Below are 11,987 nucleotides of genomic sequence, written 5' to 3'. Positions count from 1 at the left end.
GTGTGGTCTCTCTTCAACAGACTTGTCCAGTTCCCCTCCTGGTCCGTACCAACAGGATCCGTATGTCATCCGATCAGAAGACAAGATCAAAAATCCTCCTTTTTTACCTCCACACCTGCTGCAGGTGCTGCTCAACAAGGACACAGGAGTCTCTGTGAGTATAGACTCCACGACTCTCTAAATCTGTTACTTCATCATGCAAAACTAGTGAAATTCATCCTCTCTGTGATTCTTCATCAGTGTGACCCGACGCTGCTTCCAGAACCAAACCATGTGATGCTGAATCACCTGTACGCCCTCTCCATCAAGGTAACATGCTCACCTGGAACACAAGTGCTTTTATTGTGAAATCTGGAGGAGCTATGGATCAACCCCTCTATCTGTTACAGAAAAGATCTCGATGCATCATAAATGCTTCATCATAAGCTGAAATGTTATTACCTTAAATTTTATATTCACTGACTTTCCCTTATATTTGTATCTTTATCCAGAGTCTTAGTGCTGCAGCTCAATTCTTGAATATCAATAATTATATTCAAAAGATCTTTCCTATTAAATCGAGACAGAAGTGATAAAAACATAGTTAACTTCAGCTTTTGTTTTCAGGATGGGGTGATGGTTCTCAGCGCAACACACCGATACAAAAAGAAGTATGTGACCACTCTTCTCTACAAGCCAATATAATCCACAGAGCCATGAGCCGGACTCTTATTTTGAAATGATAATAACGTGTTGTTGCTGCTACTTGGAGTGTTTTGTTAAAAGTGGACCTAAATATTCTCCCAATGTTTTTACCTTCTTTCTCTTTAATTTGCCGCCCAATGATGTCGATGTATGATCCATAATAATGAGAGTTTAAAGCTTCCTGTCTTATAAGTTAGTATCAATCAGAAACTGACAGAAGACACAAGAAACACACGTGAATGTTTTTATTTGAATGCTGAACTGATTGGTACAGATCTGTCTGTAGATTTGTAGTTACACATGATGCACAAACACACAACACATGATTTTGATTATTCTTTAAAGGAACAGTTCACCCACAAATGAAAATCCAGTCATTTCATGTTGTTTTGGTTGTTTTTTACATTTTAAATCAAGTTTCAGCTGCTTCAGTTCTTTAGCAGAACACTGCAACTCTGTTTTACTGTGAAGCTCCAGAACTGTTCTGTGGACTACAACACCTCAAAGAAATGATGCTCCTCATATGTGCAATATTTTAAGTTGTCTTCAGTATCACAGTGATCAGTGACAGTTGTCTGTACATCCACAGATTCACTGCTAACAGGAAATGCTAAGAGCAAATTCAGCAAAGTTTGAATGTAGTTTTAGAGAATTTTATGATGTTTTTTTCTTAAGTTTTAGTCCCCAGATACACCCGACTTTCCATCAGCATGGAGGGAGGAGATGTTGACTGGATTTGTATTTCTAAGTGAACTGTTCCTTTAACTGACAGTAAACATCATAAGAGACTGTGACTGGATGGTGAGATCAGCTCAGCTGTAACCTGCTACAGAAGCTCTGCAGACACGAGGACACAGAGAATCTCACTTCCTGTTTTTGATCAAGTTAAACATGTTTTTATAGAATCAAACTTCTTTTCAATCAGGTTTTGTTTAAAAATCATGAAGAAATTAAACTTTTTAAAGATAAATCCAACGTTCTCTCTTGTGTGTTTCGTTGGTTAACTCATTTTTGACAGCGTGTCTGGTCCAGGTGCTTGTGTCGAGGGTTGTATTTGGCCCGAGCGAAGCAGAGAGCCGCCCTGCGATCACACTCACATGCAGCAGCCTTGCACCTGTCGTTGGACGCTGCAGAGACAGAAAATACACAAAATGCAGATTGTGATGTTACAAACACTAAATGAATTAAAGACATGACACTGACATGGCATTAAGAGATTGATATTCTTCTGAAAATTAGACATTTTCTACTCCAGGAACAGATGAACTCTACCCTGGAATCTTGGGAACTACACTTGATTTTAAGTTATAACATCAGTTACAGAAACAAAACAAAAACTAAAGCAACAAAGTGAAATATGCATATTGTTAACAGGTAACTGCACCGAGCTCTAAGTGAACACGGTCAGTGTTGCATTTAAACACCAAATCAGTCAACAAAAATAAGTAAAATAATGTAACAGGTCAGATATGCATTCCTGATTCTGGGGTGAACTGATCCTTTAATATCAAGCCTTTCGTCAAATTCTCACCAGCGTCGTTGCAGATTTTTACCACTAAAGTGTGTAAAAACACCTCAAATTTGATGTTTAAATTGTTGAGTTAAAGCATCCTGGTTCGGTCTTACCTGAGCAGGTCGGCTGTTTTTTTGCACAGGTGTAATCATACATAATAAAATATGGCTTTTTAAAGAAACCCTTGCATTCAGGATCACTCATTTGTAGTCCGTAACAGGCATCATGAACTTTGCAGCACCTGAACACAGAAGGAAAGAGTGCATGTTTGAGAAAATCCCACATTTATTTAGTTCTATAAATACTGACTGAAAAACAACCTACTGGTCCAGTTCATCCACAGGAGTTCCCTGCCCACCGAGGCCGCAGTAGCAGCCGTAGTTATTGTACTTTAAAGGGTTAACACCAGGCTGAACACACCGGATCATCTTCCCGAACTGCCATACGGCATTGCTCTGATCCTCACCGCTGACTGTGCAGGCTGCTGAGGTGCATAAATACAAATACGGATTAAATCAGCAGAAGAGAAATGTCCATGAAAGACCTGAAAGAAACATAAAGATCATTTCATGGATCCATATATTCAGTTCTTTTCTTACCAGTGAGAAGCAGCAACAGCAGAGGACCTGACAGGTTCATGGCTGCAGGCAGAGATGGTGAAGATGGTGAAGATGGTGAAGATGGTGAAGATGGTGAAGATGGTGAAGATGGTGAAGATGGTCTGGATGGTGAAGATGGTGAAGATGGTGAAGATGGTCTGGATGGTGAAGATGGTCTGGGTGTTGGTTCAGCCGTTCTTATAGAGAAGCAGTTGAGAAAAAAAGAGAAAAGATGACACAGGTGGGTGTGAACTTTAAATGAGGGTGTACCTGACAAACTGTCTGTTGGTTCAGTTCCAAGTGTGACAATCAGTTCATTAAACAAACTCACTGATCAGAAACAAACTAACGTCTGTGATGACTTGAAAAGACGTCCAGTGAAGAGCCAGAATAAAAGTTCTTTTAAATGTTCAATAGTGATGTTCAGGTCCATTATGATGCTGCTTGAAAAATGTTGTTTTTTTTTTAAATCAAAAACAAAAATATTTGGCTTTGCTTTATCTAAATATTGCAACATGTGAACATTTCCAGTGTTTTGTCACAGTTGATCATCTTTTCTCAGTTCGATAAACATTTCAGCTGCTCGTCATCTTGTTTGACAGAGTGAAAACACAGAACTTGAATTTGTTGGGTAGAAAAAGCTTTAAGATAAGAATTTAACAGCTCGTAAAGTTTATGAGGACCGATTATAGCGTGTGTTCAGTGACACTGATAAGAGCTGTTAAAACTATTGTTGTCTATTAGCACCTGTTTGATCAGGATCAGTCACCTCTTTGTCTCTACCAGAGAAATGTTGTGTAATAATTAATCTTATCTCTGATGTCCTTCTTTTACTTTCCAGTGAAGTCCACATCCTTGTGAGTATGTAAATATTACGATCATATATATATATATGATTTATATGATATAGGAGGGCGTCCTAACAGGACAGGATAATAAGATCACATATTTATCTTGTAGAAACAAAGAAAGAGCCGGATCCTGATCAGATTGGCGCTGGTCCAGATCTATGATGTCCCGGATTCTGTTCCGGATCTGGGTCGAATTAATCTCTGATGTCACTGATCACACTCTGACCGGTCCTCATGAAATATACTGTGCAGCCCATCGGACCACCTCCAGCTTTGATTACAGCACACATTCACTGTGGCATCGTTTTAATCAACTTATACAATATCACAACATTTATTTCCGTCCAGAGTTGCATTCGGTTTAGGTCACAGTCTTGTTGTGATGATGGGAGAGTCGGGCCGCTGCTTGAAGCTTCTGAAGCTCGTCTCAGGTAGTCAGCTGACCTGACCAACTGAATCAACCTCAGATCATTACACAGGCTGGTATGGTCGGCACCAGGCATGATGGGTGCATCTGCCTCTCTCCTCACCCTGATGCTGCCATCAATCTGGAACAGGGTGAATCTGGACTCATCAGAACTCGTGACCCATCATGAGTCCAATCTTTCTCCTCCATAACAAACTGAAGCCTTTGTTTCAGATCAGCATCACTGTTAGGTGGTTTTCTTAAGGCTGCACTGTTGTTGAGTCCCAGTCCCTTCAGTTCTCTTCACATTGTTTGTGTGGAAATGTTCTTACTTCCACTATTAAACACAGTCGTGAGTTCTACTGTTGATTTTCACCAAATGTTTAAGTGATCTTCCATCAAGATCATTCAAGATTCACCACAGTTCTTCCTGGAAGACGATGGTTCACCACCATCCATCCAGGTTTTATTAACGTGTTGGACAGTTCTGAACACAGTTTAGTGGTTTTAGTTGTTTTCTTTGCTTGATGCAGGCCGATAATTTGACCCTCCTGAAACACTTTAACATCTTTTCCATGACCACAGGAAGTCTTCCGACATGGACAAGAAGACGAAGGAGAAGGAGAAGCATTGAACTCTTGAACTCGTAACCCAAAATCGCCAGACTCCCTTAATGAATGTCTCAGTGAGTTATTGAGTTAGAAATATAGATAGAAATAGGATACTGCAGCATGCAAACTGGTGAAATTCATCCTGTCTGTGAGGTTTTGGGTGAACTGTCCCTTTAACTGGTCTGTAAAAAGCGACTGCCTGTAATCTTTCAGTGTAACTGTGAGATAAGCAGCTCTCAAACAGAAGCTCTGCAGACGTGAGCAAACAGACGCGAGGACACAGAGAGGTTCAAATCCAAACTGAGAAAGTCTGACATCTAGTTTTTATTTTAATGAAGCATTTATTTCTTTACAAAGTCGAACTTCTGCAGATCAGGATTGATTCACAAATCATCAAGAGATTAAACTCTGAAAAGGAATCTGGTGTGTGTTGTGTTGTGTTGTGCTGTGTTGTGTTGTGGTTTGTTGGTGAACTCAGTTGACACACTGGACTTTCTTATCCACGTTCTTGTTGTCGGGGTTGTACTGGTTCTGAGCGAAGCAGTGAGCCGCCACCCGGTCACACTCGCACACAGCAGCCTGGCACTGGTTGTTGGTCGCTGTGGAGACAGAAATGAGCGAGGAAATGAATTACAGCAGCTCAATGATCAGAAAACATGAAGCACATAAAGAGACAGCGAGGTTAAACACAATTAACACCAGAGTGCTATGAGATTTACAGCTGTTTAAAGGGACAGTTCGCTACAAAACCAAAAGTTGTGTTATTTGTCTGTTGCAGAGTTTTTAAATATGTCTCTTTAAAGGAATCATGACCTGGTTACTCGAGATAAACTTCTCATGAGCAGTTTGATGTTGGAACTATTTTCTTTCTACTGAACTTCAAATGCCAACGAAGGCTGCGACCGATGATTTATATTTACTTACATTTTCATGGTTAGTCAGATGATTGTTTTCTTGATCAATCAGTTAGTGGTTTGGTCTATGAAACGTCAATCTTTTTTTTTCTACAACATAAAAACTTCTTTAAAAAATATCTAAATATATGAAGTGATCATCAAAATAGTTGCAAATAGATTAAGTTGATGACTAATCGATTATAAGTGGCGGTTGACGGCCAATTTAAAAAACTCTGCACATCAAACTCAAACAATCTTGAAGGATAAATAAGTCTCCAGGTTTTGATTTTGGGGTGAACTGTCCCTTTAATCTCACCAGATGTTTCAGTTATGCTTCGTTCACTGACTACTGTAAATGCTGGAGTTTCTTGCAACCTGCCGAGCTGAACTGCTCCGAGCCTGACACCCTGGTTTGTTCTCACCTGAGCAGGTGACCTGCTGGTTGGAGCAGGTGTGATCGTAAACGAGAACGTAAGGGAGGTCGGCGATAGCCGTGCATCCAGGAGTCAGTCTGCTCGCTTTGTAGCAGTTGTCATGAACTTTACAGCACCTGAGATCACAGGAGGAGCGAGTGAGTGTTCGAGGAATACCACATTTCTTTTTTTGTTGTTAGTGTGATGACTGGACCTACACGTCCACGTCGTCCAGAGGAGTTCCCCTCCCCCCGAAGCCACACCAGCAGCCATAGTCGTTGTACACAAAGGGGTTAACGCCGGGCTGAGCGCACTGGATCATGCTCCCAAACTGCCATAAGGCTCTTGGCAGCATCCCACCGCTGACCATACAGGCTGCTGAGGAACACAGATAACTCAGGAACAAATCCTAAGAATAGTAAGAGCCGTAATGATGTTTTCATGGGTGAATATTGTCGGTGTTTTCTTACCGGTGAGCAGCAGCAGCAGCAGAGGACCCGACACATTCATGGCTGCAGTCAGAGAAACTTGGATGTTGGTGCAGCTGTTCTTATAGAGTGAGGGGAGAGTGAGAGAAAGAGATAAGACGGCAGCAAGTGGGTGGGAACTGAATCTGAACAATAACCTGACAAAGCTTCTGTGTTTGGAGGATCTAAAGTGCTGTACTGTAGACAACCAGACTTGTTGTGACACGTGTGAGCTCTGAGTTTCAGAGACGTCGGGGCAACTTGTGGGTCGCTGACCCGACCGGCCTTCATGTTAGTTTCTGCGTCTAATGAATGAATGGTTGTTCAGCTGTCTGGAGGAGAACTGAGTACAGGACTGTAGGAGGATGAGCAGTGTTGTCTTAGTCTGTCTTCTCTGGACAAGATGTTCACATTGTTGTCCTCTCAGGAATGATTTGTCTCCTTCAGATGTAAGTGGACATATTTGGAGACGTTACAATCATGAGAATCTGTTCATGAAACATTTAATCATGTCAGTACAATGATTCCTTTTTCTCAACGACGGACATCTTGAAACGAGTAGTTCAACCCGGAAGTATAAAACGTCAGTCATCTTCTCCTCCCTTCATGCTGATGAAAGATTTTAATTTCTTGGTGAACTGTTCCTTTAAGAAAAAAGCAGACAAAAAGAGAGGCAGCCCCCTTTTTTATTTTATGTTTATTGGTCAGCTATCTGTCGCTGTCCATTCATGATGAGGTGTGCTGCATTTATGGATGACACAAGAATTGATGTTGCTCTGATTTAATCTAATACTTGATCTTCTTTTCTCTCTCTGAACATTTACGCGCTGAGCTGCTCGTCATCTTGAGACTTTAAAAGTGAAATGAAGCAAAATCTGTGAACGAGAGCTGCTTTAATCGCTCGTATTGTTGATGAGGTGTGAGTGTGTTTCTTTGTTTAACATATAAGAGCTCAGATTAAAGCTCAGACAGCTGCAGGAAACACAGCGATAAAAAAAAAGATCCAATGAAAGTCACATGTTGGCTGCTACACTACATATATCTATATATTATATCAAATATAACCCATTTCCTAATCGAGCGCTCCCTAATCTATCTGCTCCGTCCCTCCTCTCTCTCTGCTCTCTCTCTGGTTTGCATTTTGCTTCTTTAAATAACTTTGAATTTGAAGCAGCTGTTTAAACAGACGCCACCTGCAGCAGTTCTCACGACTTTCCACTGCACAGGACGTCTCCGGCCGAGAGTTCTGATGTTAAATCTGAAGGATTAATAGATGTAATACCCCCCCAGAGCCAAAAGCATGTGCATATAGGTCCTGTATGTATATATTCAACTATGTTTATTATTCATCTCTTTACATTCAAGCTGCACAGTCAGGACGGACGGCTCGGCTGCTGGCAGCTGGTCAGACCATAAACCAGTTACCAGACATTTTTGAGCATCACTCAAGATTTCACGTCTAATTGCGACAGATTTTTACACAAATGTCTGAGAGGATGAAATGATGAAGTTAAGGTATTTGGTATCCAAACATCTGTGACATCGTGATGTTCTGCGTGTTATTCAACACCGCAGCTCAGGAACAACTTAACTGGTGCACAGAGCAAAACAACCACAAGGACATGAATCTAGATTTTAACGTCTGTCATTTTCAGCACAGTCAGGATAAAATGTTGGCAGTTAATGTTTCTGCAAACCACAGATACGTTCATATTCAGTACATGACTCCACCACCACCGGAAGTTTTTAAGGAGACCTCAGGACAGTTTCCAACCGGGTTTGTGGCACCAAAACAGATATTTTAAGCCAAAGCATGATTTTCCTTAAATGATATTTGTGCCTTAACCAAACCAGACCATAAGCACAGCAATGTTACAGGAAAAGAGATTCACTAGATTTCTAGTTTTGACTCCCTGTCATCACTTTCACGTTGACAGGAGGGTTCGAGGGGAGAGGAGAGTTTGATCAGCTAATCAGTGAATCTGTGAGCACTCTTTTCTCTTGTGGACGATATTTCCTCCTGCACACTGACTGTGTATATGAGCCTTTACAAGTAACGCTCACCTTCCCCGTGACCTCTGTGGGCAAATCAACAAGTGAGAAAAAGTGTCATTGTAATAAAAGTTTTATTGTCAAACAAAAGCCTCACACAGCTTTGACTCCTTCGTATGATGTAACTCTTCTAACTACAGAGGAACTGATTTCAGAAACACAGCCTCCATCTTCTGTCTTTCTTGTGGGTTCAGGAGCTCTGAGAGGTTCCTGAGAGGTTCACTGTCTCTCATCAGGACCTGATCTCACAGATGAACCGGTACGTCAGGTGACAGTCTGCATCATTCCACATCTTACGCTTGCGTCGTTCAGATCCGTGAATCTGCCCGCAGTCCTCTCCGTTCTGTCTGTAGTCCCAGTTGTCAGGCTGACCTTCGTCCCAGTAACTGAGGCCAAACAGAGACAGAACAATTTATATCTATATTTAATAATATCTCTCAGTTCTTCTTCTATTAGTATTTAAACATAAAAATTTGTACAAATAACAGCAAAAGCAATAACTTCAGATGCAGTTTGTGCAAAAATAGATATTAAAATGAATTTTGATCAGATTAATTCCAGTAAATGTGGCGTCAGTTCTCCGGGTTTAACTATCATACATGATTAACATGCTATACTTTGAAAAATGCATCTTCTCCCCGATGCTTGTAGCTTCTGTTCAGGATTATTCTTCTAATTTTTAAGTTTATATCTTAAATTACAGTCTAGACTGTTTAAAGCCGCTACAAGGAGCTGTTGTTTTATGTTGATTCTGGCGCCCCCTGTGGACAAAATCTGCATGAGCTTAAAATAAAAAAATCTTGAACCTTCTACTGAGTTAGAAACATATTTTTTTGGTATCACTTATTTTAAGCACAGCTGTGTAAACATCAAACCTCTGTAATAAAAAAATCCACTGACTCATTTTTGAGCCAGTTTTCAATCAACATCCGGTTAGACTTTCAAAATAAAGCTCGCTGCATCTGGTGGAGGCTGGAACCCCAGGTTGAATATGTTTAAATTAAACACCACAAACCAAATATTTCTCTGTGATGTCGTCGTTTTGTACAGCATGATATTTGACTCACGTTGGAGTTGAGTTGAAGTCGGTTCCATCCACCCAGCTCCAGTGTCCCTCATGTTCTCGCTCCACAAGTCCGATCCAGTAGCTGTGCTGGATTTCAACTATTTTCGAAATGTAGTCCTCAAAATAAAAACAACAGCAGCATGTTACTTTTAAGCCATTTCACACACTTACAATACATGGAACCAAACTGGCGTAAACTGAACCTCACCAGTTCCTCCACGCTGTTCAGAACCACCAGGTGTCCTCCGTGTGTCCGGCACTTCTCCTCAGCTTGACTCCAGGTGACAGCAGCGACGGAGAGCAGGTAGCAGCTCCCCTGGAAAGACACCCATCCCTCCCTACATGCTCCTGGGGTGGCGAAAGGAAAGAGTCCAGAGGGATCGGTCGGGGAGTAAACGCAGAATGTCATTGCACCTGAAGTATTCAGTGTTTACCTCTAACTGGGGTAATTTTCTGCAAGGGGACCTCCTCCACAGGTGCAGCACCTTTTAGTTTGAAAACCTTTAGTTGCAGCGGGCATCAATAACACAGCTCGTATCATCGTATCAAGACCTGAAAACCTTTTCCTGACCTGCAGTGGACGATGAACCTGCTCCTTTATGGCTCATTCGCGCCAGGTGACCTTTGATGTCGCTGATTTCCTTGTTCAGCTGGGAGACTTGTCAAGTGATGAGACAAGAAAAAATGTGATTTATCGATCATATCCACCTTTTCTATCGAAACAAAACAAAAGACATTTTTGATGAGTGAGCCGGCCAGAGTAACATCAGATTCTGCTCTGATCGACGGGAGGAGAGCTCAGAGATTACTGTTCAACTTCTGGGATTAAAAAGTGGATTTATCTTCCCTCCTGTTAATCAGCCTGACTGCAGCAGTGATCGGTGAGGTGACCTCCAGTGTCGGGTGTTTCTGTTCTGTATCGTCGACTGCTGACTGGACTTTACTCAACCCAACTGCCCGAATAAATGTTGGCAAAGTACGTTTCTGCAAAACCACAGACAAGTTAAAACTTTACATGAAGCTCAAGCCTAGTTTTATGACAGTTTGGGGTGGCAACCGACTGTCCTGTAATCCCAAAGTTTTGATGCTTTAAACGTTTATTGTTGTTGTTCACCATCGAGGAGTTTTATTCGCGTTGCTCTGACACTCTCCTGGAAGTTACAGCGACCAAATGAAACGCACCGTTACTCTGAGTGAACACTGTTGGATGTAAGAACACACCTAAACAACATATAAAACAAAGGCTCAAGCAGCATTTAGACATTTTACTGCAGAAATCTTACATATTATAACTTAAAAAAACATACATTTAACGCCGGTGACCATCAGCAGAATCAGCAGCAGCACCACCAGGACTGTATAGAGGATGTAGGCCACGACCCTCTTCATCCCTGCGGACACACACAGACTTTATCTCAAAAGTCTCAGTTGACTTTTGAGATTATTGGCTCACATTCAATGACATGTTGTACCTGCTGGTTGTGTAGACATCCTGTGACCCCCTTGAACTGAGTCGTTATCAGATGAGCTGAACTGCTGGTACTGAGCGTCCATTACTGAAAGAGATTTGTTTTTCAAGGCGTTTTAAACAAGTAAACATATTTACTTCTCACTGTAAAACTGTCATTTACAATTTGTCAAAGAAAAACTGATACAGTTCAGTCAATCCTTATTTTGCAGCCGCAAATCAGAGGTCAACTAAATCTGTCTTGTTTGTTTCAAAGCTAAATGTGTTAATAGTTAACGGCTCAATAAATAAAAGAGAATTCTGTCATTATATACTTTATAATGAATATACATGATCAAAGAAATGCAGCTGATTTCACTAAATAACTCAATAAATGTACATTATGATAGAAAACCTTCGTCTTCACTGATAAAGATGATTAAACAGTCTGATTATTTACACACTTGATGCAGTGATTAATGCACATTACTACACATTTCTGGAATAATTCTAAAGATATTTAAATAACAAATAAAGTCTAAAACAACAAAGTGAATGTTTATCACTTACCGTCATCACCCAGAATACATCTGATTCTCTGTGGTTGGACTCTGACCATGAGATCACAGAATGTCCTCCCCTTTAAAGAGAAACACTTCCGAATTTAAATCACAGGAAGCGTTTTTTTGTTTGTTTGTTTTTTTTTAATGTGCCAGTTTGAAGACAGTTATTATTTATCATTTATCAACCGTCCCACAATCAGACAGCAGGAGAGAGTTTGTAACAGAATGTGAGGTGCTTGCATGAGAGTTTTTCTTTTCCCACATTGTTTTATTCATATTTTTTATTTGAGGCCTGAACAATTAAACTCTGGGTGAACTATTAGAAGATGTACAAGAAATATGATTCATAAAGTACATTTCAACTCCTGGAAACATCTGTTTCATTTCTTGAATACTGGGATTGTTCAGGTCAAACAAGT

General features: G+C 40.8%; 4 protein-coding genes across 6 annotated transcripts in view; 1 reads left to right on the top strand and 3 right to left on the bottom strand.

Moving 5' to 3' along the window:
• Positions 1–1,654, top strand: part of prkab1b (protein kinase, AMP-activated, beta 1 non-catalytic subunit, b) — a 5,432-nt gene extending 3,778 nt beyond the window's left edge. The window contains exons 6-8 of the mRNA XM_037099261.1: positions 21–154; positions 241–309; positions 607–1,654. Of these exons, the coding sequence (XP_036955156.1) occupies positions 21–154; positions 241–309; positions 607–684 (281 nt within the window). The 3' untranslated portion in view covers positions 685–1,654. The remainder of the gene's footprint in view (positions 1–20; positions 155–240; positions 310–606) is intronic.
• Positions 915–2,991, bottom strand: LOC119020132 (phospholipase A2-like). Of its 2 annotated transcripts, none has more exons than XM_037099263.1 (4): positions 2,797–2,991; positions 2,522–2,678; positions 2,311–2,438; positions 915–1,811 (listed from the first exon to the last, which is right to left on the bottom strand). In XM_037099263.1, the coding sequence occupies exons 1-4, from the start codon at positions 2,834–2,836 to the stop codon at positions 1,690–1,692; spliced, it is 447 nt and encodes a 148-aa protein (XP_036955158.1). In that variant the 5' UTR covers positions 2,837–2,991; the 3' UTR covers positions 915–1,689. The 2 variants fall into 2 exon arrangements, with proteins under 2 accessions (XP_036955158.1, XP_036955157.1); XM_037099262.1 differs by having other exon boundaries at positions 2,522–2,681; positions 2,797–2,985.
• Positions 2,992–4,965: 1,974 nt separating this feature from the next.
• Positions 4,966–6,542, bottom strand: LOC119020069 (phospholipase A2-like). 2 transcript variants are annotated; one of them, XM_037099152.1, is made up of 4 exons: positions 6,444–6,542; positions 6,192–6,348; positions 5,983–6,110; positions 4,966–5,263 (listed from the first exon to the last, which is right to left on the bottom strand). In XM_037099152.1, the coding sequence occupies exons 1-4, from the start codon at positions 6,481–6,483 to the stop codon at positions 5,139–5,141; spliced, it is 450 nt and encodes a 149-aa protein (XP_036955047.1). In that variant the 5' UTR covers positions 6,484–6,542; the 3' UTR covers positions 4,966–5,138. The 2 variants fall into 2 exon arrangements, with proteins under 2 accessions (XP_036955047.1, XP_036955046.1); XM_037099151.1 differs by having other exon boundaries at positions 6,192–6,351; positions 6,444–6,541.
• A 2,007-nt stretch (positions 6,543–8,549) lies between these two features.
• Positions 8,550–11,641, bottom strand: LOC119020067 (C-type lectin domain family 4 member E-like). Its single transcript, XM_037099149.1, has 8 exons — positions 11,576–11,641; positions 11,031–11,114; positions 10,866–10,949; positions 10,130–10,216; positions 9,993–10,043; positions 9,767–9,906; positions 9,560–9,675; positions 8,550–8,878 (listed from the first exon to the last, which is right to left on the bottom strand). Exons 1-8 carry the CDS (start codon positions 11,622–11,624, stop codon positions 8,725–8,727), a joined length of 765 nt encoding a protein of 254 aa, XP_036955044.1. The 5' UTR covers positions 11,625–11,641; the 3' UTR covers positions 8,550–8,724.
• Between the last annotated feature and the right edge of the window lie 346 nt (positions 11,642–11,987).

The sequence above is a fragment of the Acanthopagrus latus genome, chromosome 5 (genome assembly GCF_904848185.1).
Source record: "Acanthopagrus latus isolate v.2019 chromosome 5, fAcaLat1.1, whole genome shotgun sequence".
NCBI lineage: Eukaryota > Metazoa > Chordata > Actinopteri > Spariformes > Sparidae > Acanthopagrus > Acanthopagrus latus.
This window is presented reverse-complemented; position numbering and strand designations above follow the sequence as displayed.

Bases quoted from the DNA above. Each gene is read 5' to 3' on its own strand.
- LOC119020069 (XM_037099151.1), bottom strand. From the start codon at position 6,483: ATGAATGTGTCGGGTCCTCTGCTGCTGCTGCTGCTCACCG. The intron at 6,352-6,443 runs GTAAGAAAACAC...TGTGTTCCTCAG, and splicing joins GCTGCTGCTGCTGCTCACCG to CAGCCTGTATGGTCAGCGGT. The intron at 5,264-5,982 runs GTGAGAACAAAC...CTGTCTCCACAG, and splicing joins CCAGCAGGTCACCTGCTCAG to CGACCAACAACCAGTGCCAG.
- LOC119020132 (XM_037099262.1), bottom strand. From the start codon at position 2,836: ATGAACCTGTCAGGTCCTCTGCTGTTGCTGCTTCTCACTG. The intron at 2,682-2,796 runs GTAAGAAAAGAA...TATGCACCTCAG, and splicing joins GCTGTTGCTGCTTCTCACTG to CAGCCTGCACAGTCAGCGGT. The intron at 2,439-2,521 runs GTAGGTTGTTTT...TTCTGTGTTCAG, and splicing joins CCTGTGGATGAACTGGACCA to GTGCTGCAAAGTTCATGATG.
- LOC119020067 (XM_037099149.1), bottom strand. From the start codon at position 11,624: ATGGTCAGAGTCCAACCACAGAGAATCAGATGTATTCTGGGTGATGAC. The intron at 10,950-11,030 runs GTACAACATGTC...GTGTGTCCGCAG, and splicing joins GATGTCTACACAACCAGCAG to GGATGAAGAGGGTCGTGGCC. The intron at 10,044-10,129 runs GTCAGGAAAAGG...TCAAACTAAAAG, and splicing joins AGGTTCATCGTCCACTGCAG to GTGCTGCACCTGTGGAGGAG.